A 14,776-nucleotide genomic window follows, 5' to 3' on the forward strand; every position below is an offset into this window, starting at 1 on the left:
CCACCACAGATTAAGCTCCTAGGGGGAGGTGGGTAAACCGGGCTGGCAGGTGGGGAGATGGGGGATTTCAGTCACCGAAACAAAAAGTGGCTGATATAACACTGTGGAATGTAGAGCCCCTCCTTAATCCTAGATGAATCCTGACCTGGTACCACCTGCTGTTATGTATATGCTCACACAACAATTGGCACCTGCATATGGGAAACACTACTAAATCAGGCACAAAATCCCATCATCATGATAAGCCACACAGAGTATTCTTGAGGGAGCTTAATCTGTACAGAGAGATGATGAGGTAGGTAGAAGGGACCTTTTTCTCCTGTGAGACTCACAGAAAAATGCAGCTATGTCATAACCAAATTCTAAAGCACCTCATGTTCATAAAGAATTAACAAGACCCAGAATTTCTTTAAAATAAATAATACAGATCTTTAACACCTAAAAGCAATACAGTTTCAATTGGACAGTATTACTATAAATTCCAAAAATAATTTTCCATGGGAAGAAAGGCATTTGTATATATCCACTGAAAAAAAGAGTGTGTGTGCGTGTGTGTGTGTGTGTGTTTATGAAAAACACAAGTTTCAGTTTAATATTATAGGTCAACTCAAAAATAAAACATTACATTAAAATCATTTGAGGGGTAAGCTTCCTGTAAGTAAATTGCCATTTGAGCCATCAAATGAAATAAATGGAAGGGTATTTTCCCTTTGCAATCTAAAACCTTCAATGTATTTAGTTGAAAATTAGCAAGAATTAACAGAACTTACTTTTATATTTATTTTTCAGCCTTACTTCAGCTCTTTGACTTCCACATATGCTGTTAATTTTCAAAAATTTTAAAAATTATAATATAAAAAATACCTACCTATGACTGCCAGCCAACAAAAATAATCTGCAATTAATATCAGAGATTTAGATTCTATTTATCTAGATCTTTTTTCAGTCTTTTTCATCCTCTCCTAACTGAGAAAGTAGCCACACAAAAACAATGTTTTTTTATTGTAACAGAAGCAATTCATTTTACAGTGAGAAAAGATTCATCTGCATCATTAAAGAAATACAAACTTTCACAAGACACATGGAAGAAAGTGAATTCAAGAACTACAATATATTTTTTGAGAAAGCAACACTGAAATCTACCTTTTCCAGAATTTATTTTAATAATGACTATTATCAAATGTTACCTGCAATATTGGCTGCAGGTATAATTTGAAAACTTTTACTAAATGACAACCCAATATAATTCATTTAGGAAACATGGCAAATTTTGTGGCATTTTTGCTATTATTTGGCAATATCCAAAGATAACATTTGTTATTCACACACACACACATATATACTAATAATCATATATATTCCACTGGATATATTCATACTCACTTTCAAAATTTCCAATTCCAAGTAGATATTACACTATAGAACTTGAATCTCGGTCAGCTATAACACAGACATTTGTCATCTGTTACCTAAATTGATGTAAGCACCTCATTTCCTTGAGGTCAGTTTAGGGTCAACAGACATAATTACTTGTCATCATGGTAGGCCCAGGGAAAATAATCAAATTAGTATTGTAGAAAAAAAAGCCAAGGGGCACCTGGGTGGCTCAGTTGGTTATGCGTCTAACTTCAGCTCAGGTGATGATTTCAGGGTCCTGGGATCCATCCCCATGTCAGGTTCCTCCCTCAACCAGGAGTCTGCTTGTCCCTCTCCCTCTCCTTCTGCCCCTCCCCCGACTTATGCACATGTGCACTCTCTCTCTCTCAAATAAATAAAAATCTTTAAAAAAAGACAAAATATTAATCCCATTATTAAATATCTGAGCTATACAGCCTTGAAATTGCTGGACAAATAATAAATAAATATGTACTAGACAGTTGTCATGAAACAGATACCAAGGATCCTTTTTACATTCCAGAACATTCAGTATGTTGAAAGATGTAGCCAGCTATATCCTAAGTATCAATCACCCTTGTGATACAATCATTTGTATCAAAAATATTCTGGAGGTTCCATGTTGGACCGCATAGTCTCAATTTATCAAATACATGATATTTAGATTATAGATTAGGCCATCCCAGGATACTCTCCACATAACCTTGACTCCTCAGTGGGAACATGAGACTGCCATCATAGATCCCGACATACACACACAGGAAAACAGAGTCAAATCCATGCAAGGGGGAGGGAAGCCTGTTTGAATATTTGGAAATTCAACCTATGACTTCCAAATTAATAATCCAACTTTAGACAAGAATCTAAAATCTGTACATGACATGGCATTAGGCTTTTAGAAGGATAGTTATCATTACAAAAATTTTCTAGGATGACAGCAATAATGAAAACACTTCAAACACCAGACAACTATGAATTAAAGTACAGTTATAACTATTGTTTTAAAAAATCCAGTTTCTAAGCCATTTCCAATAGTATCATATCTGAAACCTAGAATAATCCAAATGTATATTTATGTGTGTATATCATTTTTCCCAAACTCTTGACTTTGTTATATAGGCAACCCTCAAAAAACATCTCCCAATTCCCTTTTTGAAAAAAGAAAATTTTTTATTGCTCTGCAAAGGATAAATTACTTCCATTCAGCTATTTTCTTCATATGTGATAAATTATAAATTAAGATTTTTAAAAATAATCATCCCTTAATATTATTATCAGAAAGAAGCAATTAGGAGACAAACTTCACTCTTCCATTGGACTCTGGCCAGTGGGTGATTCAGAAAATTGTTGCAACAATGGTTTTTTTAATCTAATCAAGCCATTTTGTCAAAATAAGAGTAAATTCCCAAACCACATATAACTTGTTGCTGTTGTCTAAGAACTACCTTCACAAATCAGGCATGGAAGCCACTTGGGGTCAGGTCATCTGGAAGAGTTTCCTGATGGAAGAGATTTCCTACCCACTCAAAAAATAGTGTAAGTGCCATGTTCCTACATGAGCCACTATACAAATGCCTGATTGCCCCATGTAATAGGCCAATCACTCCTACTGATTCTTTAACAACTGGAAAGAAGTCCCTGCTGTGTAGATTATGAAGCACATCACATATTAGTGACCTTTGGAATTAGGACAAACAACATGCACTCACTAACAAATTCCCCCTTATACTGAAGAGGCTAGTTAAGGGTGTCAGCCATTTGACAAAAATAGTTGAAGTGCAGATGGAAATATCAACATAGAAAGCTTCATTCTTCAGTGTTCCAGTGCAAAGACCAGGAATTCACATCTGGCTTGAATATTATGAGTGCATCTGATAATTTTACCCAATGACTACACATAAAAAACAGTTTCCTACTTGGATTTATACTTCTGTTCTGAACTATATTTGAGGAAAAAAAATCAACCAAAATAGCATTTTGGATTCATTGACTAACCAGAGAAGGCATATTGGGTCACTGGGTTTTGAACAGAAAGAAACCTCTATTTTTTGCATTCTTGATCCTATCTTAATTGTTTAACATGTTGCTCTATCAGCATAGCACAGGGGTTTGGAGACAGGCAGGAAGGTCATTTTGACTCGGGGTAACATCTTGCACCCATCACTTAGTAGCTATATGGATTTAATCAGGGAAGTTTTCCAATCCCTCTAGACATCAGTCTCCTCCTCTTTAATACGGGATAGTGCCAACTCATTGAATTATTGTGCAGATAAAATGAGATAATCTATGTAGAACTCTTAGCACAATGGGTAATACCATGATAAGCTCTCAATATATATTAATTATTGCTTCTTATTATTGAAAAAAATGTTCCTATTATTATTATAAAATGTTTCAATGAGTTAAACTATTTTTCCTAATGAATTTTTCTATAGTTAAACTGTCCAGCTTATTGGAAAAAAAAATTTATTCAAACAAGTTTGAATTAGGTTAACTTCATCATAAGGCCATAGAGGACCTCCATTTTACTTTTATTATATTACTATTGTTACTCCTCATATGGACCTTCTAGAAAAGGACTAGAATTCTTTTTCATATTGAGGAGATAAGTAATTAGGGGGTAATCTTGACACTTAAATATGTGTCAATAGACTGTCCATTTTTTAAGTGTGTTTTTTGGGGGTAGTAGATTTAGGTTTGTACACATCTGGCAGTATTCTCCCATACTGTATCCCTTCGATTAGTTACTCTCTGATGTTAAGAATGAAGTCTATGCTTTTGAGACTAAATGAAGATAATTGGCTTGTGTGGATTAGCAGTGGCTAGATTAGCACTATGTCCTAACTAGTTGAGCAATTCAAACCAGAACCTAGTCACCACTCATCCTAAGACCTCAGTACATGAAGTGACTCTGAGTCTCAGAGTAAGAGTTACTTACTTAATGTGTTACTTACCAACATTTTATTAATGCTACTCAAATGTGGTTTTCAAAAGAGTCTAAAATCACGAAAACAAATGGGAAATTCATAGTAAGGCTTTTCTACAGTCACTACTATAAATCTTAAACAACAAGGAAAGTGTTGCCAATTTCTGAATTCTCAAAGTACAAATACAAATTTCTCAAAAAAGAATTTTACACATATACTTTATTTTGCTCCTATCACTTGTTTTATTTTATTCTGTACATTGTACTGGGAGAACCAAATCCCTTTGGTAGACCCAGGACGTAAACTCTGTAATGTAAACTCCACTCTAATATCAGATTTATGTTCTCAAAATCATCAAACAACTATAGTACCTTGAAACACATACCAAAAACAAAAAAACAAAAACAAAACTGATCTGCAGATAAACCTTAGGTGTGAATGTATTTTATCCTACCAAATCCACAGGTTTCTATGCATGGCTTTTGAAATGGGTAGAAGAGGAGCTACCTACATGACATTTCCTTAATCTTTCTCATCTTGTACCACACAGGATAAAAGAGTATCGTTAGGATAGAACACTAATCTTGGGGCACCTGGGTGGCTCAGTCGTTAAGCGTCTGCGTTCGGCTCAGGTCATGATGCCAGGGTCCTAGGATAGAGCCCCCCATCGGGCTCCCTGCTCCGCGGGAAGCCTGCTTCTCTCTCTCCCTCTCCCACTCCCCCTGCTTGTGTTCCCTCTCTCGCTGTGTCTCTCTCTGTCAAAAAAATAAACAAAATCTTAAAAAAAAAAAAAGAATAGTAACGAGGTGGGAAGCTAACAACCATATTGAAAGGCATACCAGCTTTTCATCATGAGATTTAGAAGAATTATCACAACCCTGAGTGTAACAAATTTGCCTTAACACTGTCACAGATACACATCCTCATTACATGCTGTGTGACCCAGCAATGCACAGATGTGTGGCCTACAGCAGCATCAAAGTACCAGGACAGAAGAATGATCTATAAGAATGCACCATTGTAATAATCTTCTCCTCTTCATGTTCAGGCAGAACAGAACTGATTCCTATAGGCTACTTATAAAGTATATTCTTTGGCCATTTAAAGATGAGCTTTTGAACAACTTTTCTACACAAACGATAATATGTGGTAGATTGTACTAAGTTACATAGGCAATTACTAATATATTAACTACAGTTCATACCAACAATATACACATATTAAATTCTTATGTAGACCTAGTCTTTTGAATTTGACTGATTCAAGAGCATACTGAAATGATTTACTGTGACAACTATATGGAAAATACTAAACAATTATGTCAGTTTGATCTGATACAGGTCGGACTGGATGTGAATAAATTAAAGCAGATATTCATACTCATTTTAATAAGCCAATAGGATGGATAGATCTACTAGTTCTGATGGCATCTCCAAACCACTGAATGCAAATTGTCTGTACTTGTTCTAGTTTTTTCCCGATTTTCACTTTAAAGTAGTGGGCTTTACCTCTATTGCCACTCCCCTGCTCCCACTCCTCACCCAGATGCAATGATTATGAGACAATACTATAAAATAAGGGAGGCATCCTGCCATCATACCCTATGAATTCAGGGCAAACATGTAGAACATCTGAGACAAGGAATCTTCAGGGATAAGTATTATGTGAAAAGAGAATTGAAATCATCATACAGAAAATACTAAATTTCTCATATAAAATTTTCATAATGTTTGAATTCTTTAAAAAGTTTTTAGTATTTTTTTTCCAGTAGAACACTCTCATGTACACTGGCTCAACTTTCACAGGGATATATTTATTCTTAAAATGTTGTTAAAGATCAGCAGTATAATAAATTACTACATTATTACATTAAAATAGGTATAAAAAGGTATCACTTACTAGCACTTGGTAAAACATTCTAGAATGGTCCACCTTTCATTTTCAAATTCTTCAAACTTCCAAAATCAACACAGATCCTAACACTTATTTCTGTTTCCATAGTTGTATTTCTAATGTGCCCCCTTACTTTTTTCTCTTTAACCTAGAGTGTTCTCTGAAATGGCAGTGGCTAGAATTGTTCTTATCTTACGGATAGAAAGTCCAAGGCAGCCAGAGGTAAAATAATCAACCATAAGTCACTCTACCTGCCAGTGCAGATGAACAAAGACCAAGCGCAGAAACCTGTGGATGGAGCAGCAAGTGGAAAGGAGGGAAAAGTCATGAATTTCATGTTCAAGGATCTGAAAATCCAACAGGACCTAGTCACTCAGAACAAATTCAACAGTATGCCAATACACAAAGTGGGCTAACATAGAGCAGATGTAATAATAACTCAATGAGAAAAGCCATTTTCAGCTACCATGTAAATGTAAAGTCTTAGGAGTTCCCATATAAGTATTCTAAACCATTACAGTCCAAGGGTAACCATAGCAGTTTCTCTAAAGATAAAGGCAGAGGTTGATTATTTGGATAATTACAAAAAGTGTCCCTACTAGATTGAGATGCCTTATTAATTTGGAGGCCTATTTATTGGAATTTATAATTGACTAAAGAAATAATTTATAAACACAAATATATATATGGGGCAAGGCTTCACAGATAAGTGATTAAAGAAATATGTGCTATAAGAGAAGGACACAGAATAAGCCCCCCAAACAAGATGAATTCTAAAATGTGAACCTATAATGGAACAAGGTGCAGAGCATAAGGACATGTCAGGGAGAGTTCACCCACAAAATTTACGGTGATAAACTACAGCAAGTCTCTCAACAGTTTCCTAATCTTTAGTGTGACTTGTAATTCTATGGCTGAGGTTGCCCCATCTGGGTTGCCTATCTAACCCCCTTTCATACTTAAGCATTATCCATAATTCAAGGCTCAAGGCTATTGCTCACCCACTTGTGGAGCTTAATATTTTAATAAAATCACACTGATCTCTTAGCCTTCTCCAGGCTCCTACAGAATTTATATTTGGCATTGCACAACACTATACTTATAATACTTGCTAAGTATTACATAATACTTATAATATTTCTGAATTGCTCATTACTTTTTTTATAGAACAGAAATGTCTCCTCAATCAGAATAGAAACTCCATGAAGGTATCAATCATTGACTTTCAGCCCTGAAATGCCATGACAGCGAATTCAGTGCTCTACACTGAGCAAACCAATACAAAATTGTTGAATTAAGGGAGTTTTCCTATGGGTTAGGAGGAAACACCTAAATTAAACTGAGTTAAACAAGTTGATTCTTAGAAATTGAAGCTCATTAAGCAAATGTTAAAAATCAGGCCTTTGTCTTAATGAGTACAAACACAAATTAGTGGGTAGAAGATGATAGTTGTTTGTGAGTTAACAGAAAACCATGAATAAAAACCAGGTCTGATAACTAAGTAGAAGCTCACCCTCTAGATTTAGGTGTTGGCAGGTATTAATGGATTTCAAAGAAAAGGAATATTCTATCATATTTACTTGGTCTCAAGTGTATAAAAGTTAATTTTTTTCTATCAAAAGATGGTCTCAGAGCACCTGGGTGGCTCAGTCGGTTAAGCACTGACTTGATTTCCACTCAGGTCATGATCTCAGGGTCGTGAAACGGAGCCCTGTGTCCAGCTCCACGCTCAATGGGGAGTCTGCTTGATATTCTCTTCCTCTGCCTTCCCCCATCCTCTCTCTTTTTCTCTCTCTCAAATAAATACATAAATCTTAAAAAAAAAAAGATGGTCTTATTTGGTAACAATCCCAACTCTAACCTTTCAAGTAAAAGGAAATTGAGATGGTAAGTTTATTTGTTGTGATGAATCCTGCCACTGAGATAAAAATAGACAGTGGTTTTGTTTCTGCTACCAACAGGAATTAGAACACGATATAAGCAGGAAAGAAACAAAGTTGTAGGTATATTTATAATTTAGTATGCTCTAAATTGGGACAAGATAGTAACAAATACAGATTTAAAAATCTTAATCCTGGGGCACCTGGGTGGCTCAGTCGTTAAGCGTCTGCCTTTGTCTCAGGTCATGATCCCAGGGTCCTGGGATAGAGCCCCGCATCGGGCTCCCTGCTCAGCGGGAAGCCTGCTTCTCCCTCGCCCACTCCCCCTGCTTGTTTTCCTGCTCTTGCTGTTTCTCTCTCTCTCTCTCTGTCAAATAAATAAATAAATAAATCTTCAAAAAAACCTAAAAATAAAAAATAAAAATCTTAATCCTATTTCAATATGCATTCACTGGTCTCTTTAGAAACTTTACTGAGAAGAAAAAAGAAACCAGAAACACTTCAGGAATGAGTATATGAGAAAATATGTTTTCATATTTTCTTTAAATTTCTTTAAATGTTCTTTCATAGAACAATTACTGAAAATACCATACTAACAAAGTTTTTCAAGAATTAGAATAAAGTTGTGAAAGTAAGATCTTTTTATGCTAGCTTAATTTAAAACACCTAAACCACACAAAGATACCTGTTTACTTATATTATCCCATTCATTTTTGTGAATTTTCCAAGTCTAGTATGTGTCTGTATAGCCTGAAAGAAACATCCACACCCACATATCATAAAATGTAATGGGAGCAAAAGGAGGGGAAAGAGGAGTCCTGATTGGAAGAATATTACAAACAGCCAGGAAAGAAATCACCTTTACGTATTATTCCCAGATTAGAGTCAGCATTTTGGACAATGTCATCAACCGGTAAAAGACAGGAAGTAACACTGGGGGAGAATCTGGAGGATATCTTAGCAGAAGATGAAACTGTAGATACCTTAGAAGCTTTGCCGGAGATACAGAAATATATCTTAGCACCTCGTTTCCATGGGAGAATGGTTCAAAATATGTCATTTGTGGAATAGTAGGAAAAATGTCTATCATTTCTCCAGCACCATCCCCACATAGATAGAGTCTGAATCTCCAGTTCCACATCTACAAAACTGGGGTAATAATATTCACGGAGAATTATTTTGAAGATCAAATGAGATGGTGGATGTGAAATAATTCTAAGTCCTAGATGTAGAATAAGAGTAAAATAGGGAGAAAAATGCTTTCTGTTCTCTTGTGTCCTTGTCATCGCCATCTACACGTAAAAGAAATAAATGCAACTACAAGAGCCAAGTAATATCTAACACATCTCACTGAAATTAGAGATTCTTCTTTCTAAAATAACTCTACTTCATGCCTGCTGACCACATTCTCAGGCAATGGTTCTAATGGTCCTAAACTCTAGTGTACATAAAAACAAAGGAATTGGAAGCCTGTTAAAAAATCACCAAAAGTGATTGAGCCAGTCTGACATGGGTCCTAAGACTTCTCTTCTTTTAGAAGGCAACCCAGGTAATTCTGGTAGTTATGGGCAGCAGACAACGCTTTACTCTAAAAAAGGTACTTTGGGATTAATATCTTAGCTATTACTTGCATATGAAATTATCAGTGAAAAATCAGTATCATAAAGGTAGGTAGAAAGAGCTAGAAACAGAGACATAGAAAGAAAACCACAGAATACCAGGTTGTAAGGGATTTCTCTTTCCAATAAAATAAATCTCCATCATCTCTGACAGATGGTCATCCTAAATACCTTCAGTGATGGGGAATTGCTGTCTTCAGGCAACATGTGCTATTTTGGGTTTTAAATTCATGTTTTAAAAAAAAGATAAATCGTAAGTTATTTAGAAAATTGAAGAAATGGGGATATTATTCAGGATGAATTATACACGAAAGCCTTTCTAGACTTGATTGAACAAGATAAGGCACCAGCTAAATTCAAAAGTAATCTGACTACAAGAAGATTTGAACACCCAAATGCTGGATCTGCTACCTGATTCCACTAAAAAAGCCATACATTCTGTGTCTGCTGTAAAAATAAACTTTTTCTCTATGTCTCTCACTCACATTTCAATGGTGCAACATTTCAATCACGCATCTGGTACCACTTTCATTTCCCTATTTAGGTAGTGGTAAGTAAACAGCAATAAAAATATACATAATCCAAAAATTTTGCAATGCTTGTGAATATTTTAAAATAACGGCCCAGAACAAAACATTTTAAATGAATATAAAATATATGACAAAGCCATTTTACCTTACTACTCTATTGAAAACAATAGTATTTATATTTGAATCTTTATATAGGTGTTCCACCAAATGAGTGAATTGTTATTAAGCCATTTAGTTTTTTACTTGTTTAGAAGAACTCAGCAGGCCTAGTGGTTTCAGATGGCTCTGTCATGAGTGATTGATCCTTGGGCATTTCCACTTTCATTTATGTAAATTATCAAAGGCTCCTATAGCTTCTTCTAGTACAAATCCACTGCCTTGTCAATGATGCAAAATTGGAAAGTGTGGGGTACTGCACTCTAATATGGTGTTGAATTATTTTAACCTAATCTGCCAAAATATTGTCTGGAATAAGAAATTTTTAACCAGTTGTTCAGGGTTTAGAATAGGCTAAAAACTCTCTGACAGTGATAACATTTCATATAGCTCTCAGTGCTTCCTTTTAGTCCAGGATTCCAGCTGAGAATTAGAGTAGTTCCTATTTCCTCTTTTCCACTGAACAACCACTAGAACATCCACCCCAAATCTGTACGTTGGGCAATATTCATTTGTGTGAAAATTATCGTGTGAAATTACTGGGCCTGAGGTATACTATTTGCTGAAGTATCAGATGAAAAAGATTTCTCTGAATACTTATTGTTGCTAAACAATATCTGGTTTATTTTCCTTGAACACTAAAGAGCATCCAATAATAAATCTCTCTCTCTCTCTCTCTCTCTCTCCAAAAGTATCTTTGTGTTCAAGCCTGAGAAAGAGAAAAGCAGCCACCAGCATCCAGGAGCTAACCTGGTACTATCCAATTAGCCTTTGTGTTCTTCTGCTGAACATAAACAATTTCACAAAGCATCATCTTCAGGCCAGGCCACCCTGTGACTGGGATGGAGCAAGTCAAAAATGGCACAACTCCCTTATCATGCCTGAACACAGACAAAACACGAACATTGTCCAAGCCACAAAATACCACACATGCCCCTCTCTTGCTAAATGAGAGATTGCTCGGTGTTTTTTCTTTTTCTTTTATTTTTAACCAACTACAGCCAAAACCCAAATCCTATGAGTTCTTTCTAACTTGGTTCCTCAAGATGTGCATCCTCCCTTACCAACACATTCAACCACCGGTGTGTTCCTGGTGGTCTCTGGGTGGCAGGCATTGACAAACCCAATTACTGAAACCAGAATAGAATTCTAATAGAAAATAAATTCCTTGAGCTTATTTTCTCACATTGTGGGTTTCGTGGCAAAAGACCCTTTAGTTCTCTCCCTCAGTATTACTTTTGTGAGATGTAGAATAAACAAGTGGATTATGGCTCATCTGTTAAATATTTACTAGAGGAAGAGGCATGTTTTCAAGGAATATGATTCAACATGTTAGATCAACACCCAGGCCACAGTGAGCCTGGTGGTCCACGGTCCTGGGTGCTTATACAGAATCCTACGATGGACTCAATGTGAACCACTAGTAGAAAACACAATTAAAGTGATATGGCACCGACTTTGCTCAAATTCTTGCTTTTCTCAGATTTTATCCTTATTAGGGATGCTTATCTCGTGATTATTATTTCCTCATCAAAGCACATTTAATGGTCTAGTTTATAAATACATAAACTTAAGTTGCCTGCTGTGAAAAAAAAAGATGTGAAGTAGTAATCTAAAGACCTGAGGTATGTTTATGCAAATCTCAATAATTTGTATGAGATAAAAAATTTCCAGTTATAGTATATAACTTCTGACCTTTTGAAAAATGACTACTAGCCTTTGCAAAGGACCAATATTATCATCTGCCTCTCTTAAAAATATAAACAAGACTTCCCTTCTATAGGGCTTATTCCAATAAGTAATTTCCATTCAAGGGAACAGTAACAACACCTTAAAAGTCATTGCCATGAACTGTATATTAAATACTGCTCAAGGAATTTGACGTACATTATTTCTAATCCTCACAAAACACCAAAAGATATATAGAATTATTCACATTTTATAGATGAGGACCTACATCAGAGAAATTAAATGATATGCTCCAAACACACTATATTAAAGGATAGAGCTAAGATTCAAACCCACTTATGTCTGACTTGATGAACTGAAGGATGTTTACTTGTGTGTGCATATGTGTGTGTATGCCTTCCTATTAGGTGAAATTACTTTTAACCCTCAATATCCTCTGTGTTTTAATAGCTCATTTAACGTATGCCTCTGAGTGTGTAAAAATACATACACATATTCAAAACTTGCTATTAATTGCTTTCATTTCAACTGCAAGTTTTAAAAGAATTTATCCCTAAATAATTTGAGAAAATATACTGAATAAATATTATAGTTATCACCTATGATGATTTCTTCTGCTCTACCCCCTCAAACACTTTAAGATGGCTTTGCGTGTGAATTTAGTATCAACACTCAGATCTTAATCTCCATGATATAGATTCTTCACCCCTTTAGTAGTTCTGAGTATAATGTTTCTAATGCAGCACAGGGACTTCAGAGAGAAACTGAAGAGGAATGTGAAATGACATTGTGAATTCAAGCAAAAACTCCTTCTTTCTTTTTCCCTATCTCTTGCTCTCTTTTTCTTTTGTATTTGTTTTTTCCCCTTTTTTAAAATGTTGATCAATTAGCTAACGTTCTACAAAAATGTCATCGAGGGCTGGAAGATCTGGAATCATCAGGTACAAAAGAACATTCTACCAATGCTCCTGCCTGCCCCGATTTATCCTTTGCCTTTATCAGACTGCATCACTATCTTTATGCTATTATTTTAAAAAATTTCATATGGGGGCATGCTCATTTTTATCAAATTACAAGGCACCATAGAAATACACTAATCCCTTGTTGGCTAATACAATGATCTTTTAAATATCAGAGGTGTCAAATTACTTCCAGTTTTTTAGATCATGAGACATGTAGTACCAGAGATCTTTAATTTCAAAGTGCAATGCAATTTCAAAATTGTCAAAATGAAAAATATTCATTTGCCTGTGATAAAAATGTTTAACTGGCTCATTCAAGACGCAAACCCTCTAACATTGGAATACATTTACATGAGAATCATCTTCTATTCCGCCCATCTTATTGCCTCAAGAAATAAACGGATTTTAGGGGAATTTATTTAAAAGACATCTCTGTCCGAGGTGGGGCTCACATTGCTCGGTGAGGCTGCAACAGTTTACCAGAAGGAGTCAGGCCATAAAGAAAGAAGTGCTGGCATAGGGTGGGGCTGAATAGTTTGCATCTTTTTCCACTGTTTCTCACTGGTATCGCTTCCATGAAAACCAAGGGTGGGGGAATGTGTGCCAGGCTAAGAAATCCTACAGACTGCTTTGTGTGCCCAACAGCCCCAGCCCATAATATCTTTATCTTAGCCGTTTATCTTAATCAATGAAAGAGCTATCACACTATCATGTCTGGGAAAACTGTAGAGGAGCTAAGCAAACCAAAGAAATATCATGCTGAGGATCATATTTCTCCTGTCACAACAGTCTTTTCTCCTTAGGAAGAATACACTTAGCACGGAACCAAAGGCGTTTGCTGTCTGGCCATCTCAAGATCATCCCCGAGCAAACATCTGGTCAAAAATCTCCCTTTTGCTTCACAATCCACCCTGCTTAACATTTCCTTTTAAACTCACTCATTCTAAAAATAAAATGACTCTCTCTATATATATACCCAGTTAACACCAGAAGCATCCATCAGTGGCCGCAATCCTCAATAATACACATGCAGAACACACCTTATCTCTGTTCACTTCACCATGCTCCAGTCAACGTATCCATCAGGAACCCTGGTTCCTTTCCTATTCTCAGAAAGCAGTCTGCACCTGCCTCTTTAAAAGGCAATGTTTGGCGCTGCCATAGTCTATAGTTACTCATAATGCTCCACGGTTTCTGTAATCTCACTGATATTACACACTAACACATACACACACATATCTCTATACAGACATTCCTAATTCTGGCGATTTACCTTTTTGGGTTTTTTCCTTCTCTGACTACTGCCGTTGAACTTCTCTCCACTGTCGCTTTTCTGAGCTGCATCTTCGTTCATCATTTTGAACAGTTTGGAGAGAAAACAGCTCTGCCATTAAACCCTGCTGCTTGCACAGACCACTAGCGAGTATGCACTTACTGGAGGAAAGCAGGAGGAGGAGGAGGGGTGGGGAAGGGGCGCGCGCTGGGAGGGTAAGGACGGTGACGTTGCCATGGCAGCAGCTGCCACAACTGTTTATCGGACTGCATTGTTAAATCTGATTCAACCAATTACCATCAGGGACCGGTTACAATGAAGAAAGCCTTGAAAAAAGAATGCCAGGGACTCGAATGATTTGGGGACTTTGCTGGTTGGTTCTTGACACACCTTCGATTCGATCAGCTCTCAACCCACACACAAAACCTGCACTTAATTTTCTTCCTACAGGT

General features: G+C 36.3%; 1 protein-coding gene across 1 annotated transcript in view; it reads right to left on the minus strand.

Moving 5' to 3' along the window:
• The window catches only part of ANK2 (ankyrin 2), a 318,287-nt gene extending 303,879 nt beyond the window's left edge, over positions 1-14,408 (minus strand). The window contains exon 1 of the mRNA XM_088021069.1: positions 14,325-14,408. Coding sequence (XP_087877195.1) covers positions 14,325-14,408 — 84 coding nt within the window. The remainder of the gene's footprint in view (positions 1-14,324) is intronic.
• Between the last annotated feature and the right edge of the window lie 368 nt (positions 14,409-14,776).

The sequence above is a fragment of the Eumetopias jubatus genome, unplaced genomic scaffold (genome assembly GCF_037043125.1).
Source record: "Eumetopias jubatus isolate StellerSeaLion01/CBP00866 unplaced genomic scaffold, mEumJub1_p1.0 scaffold_2, whole genome shotgun sequence".
NCBI lineage: Eukaryota > Metazoa > Chordata > Mammalia > Carnivora > Otariidae > Eumetopias > Eumetopias jubatus.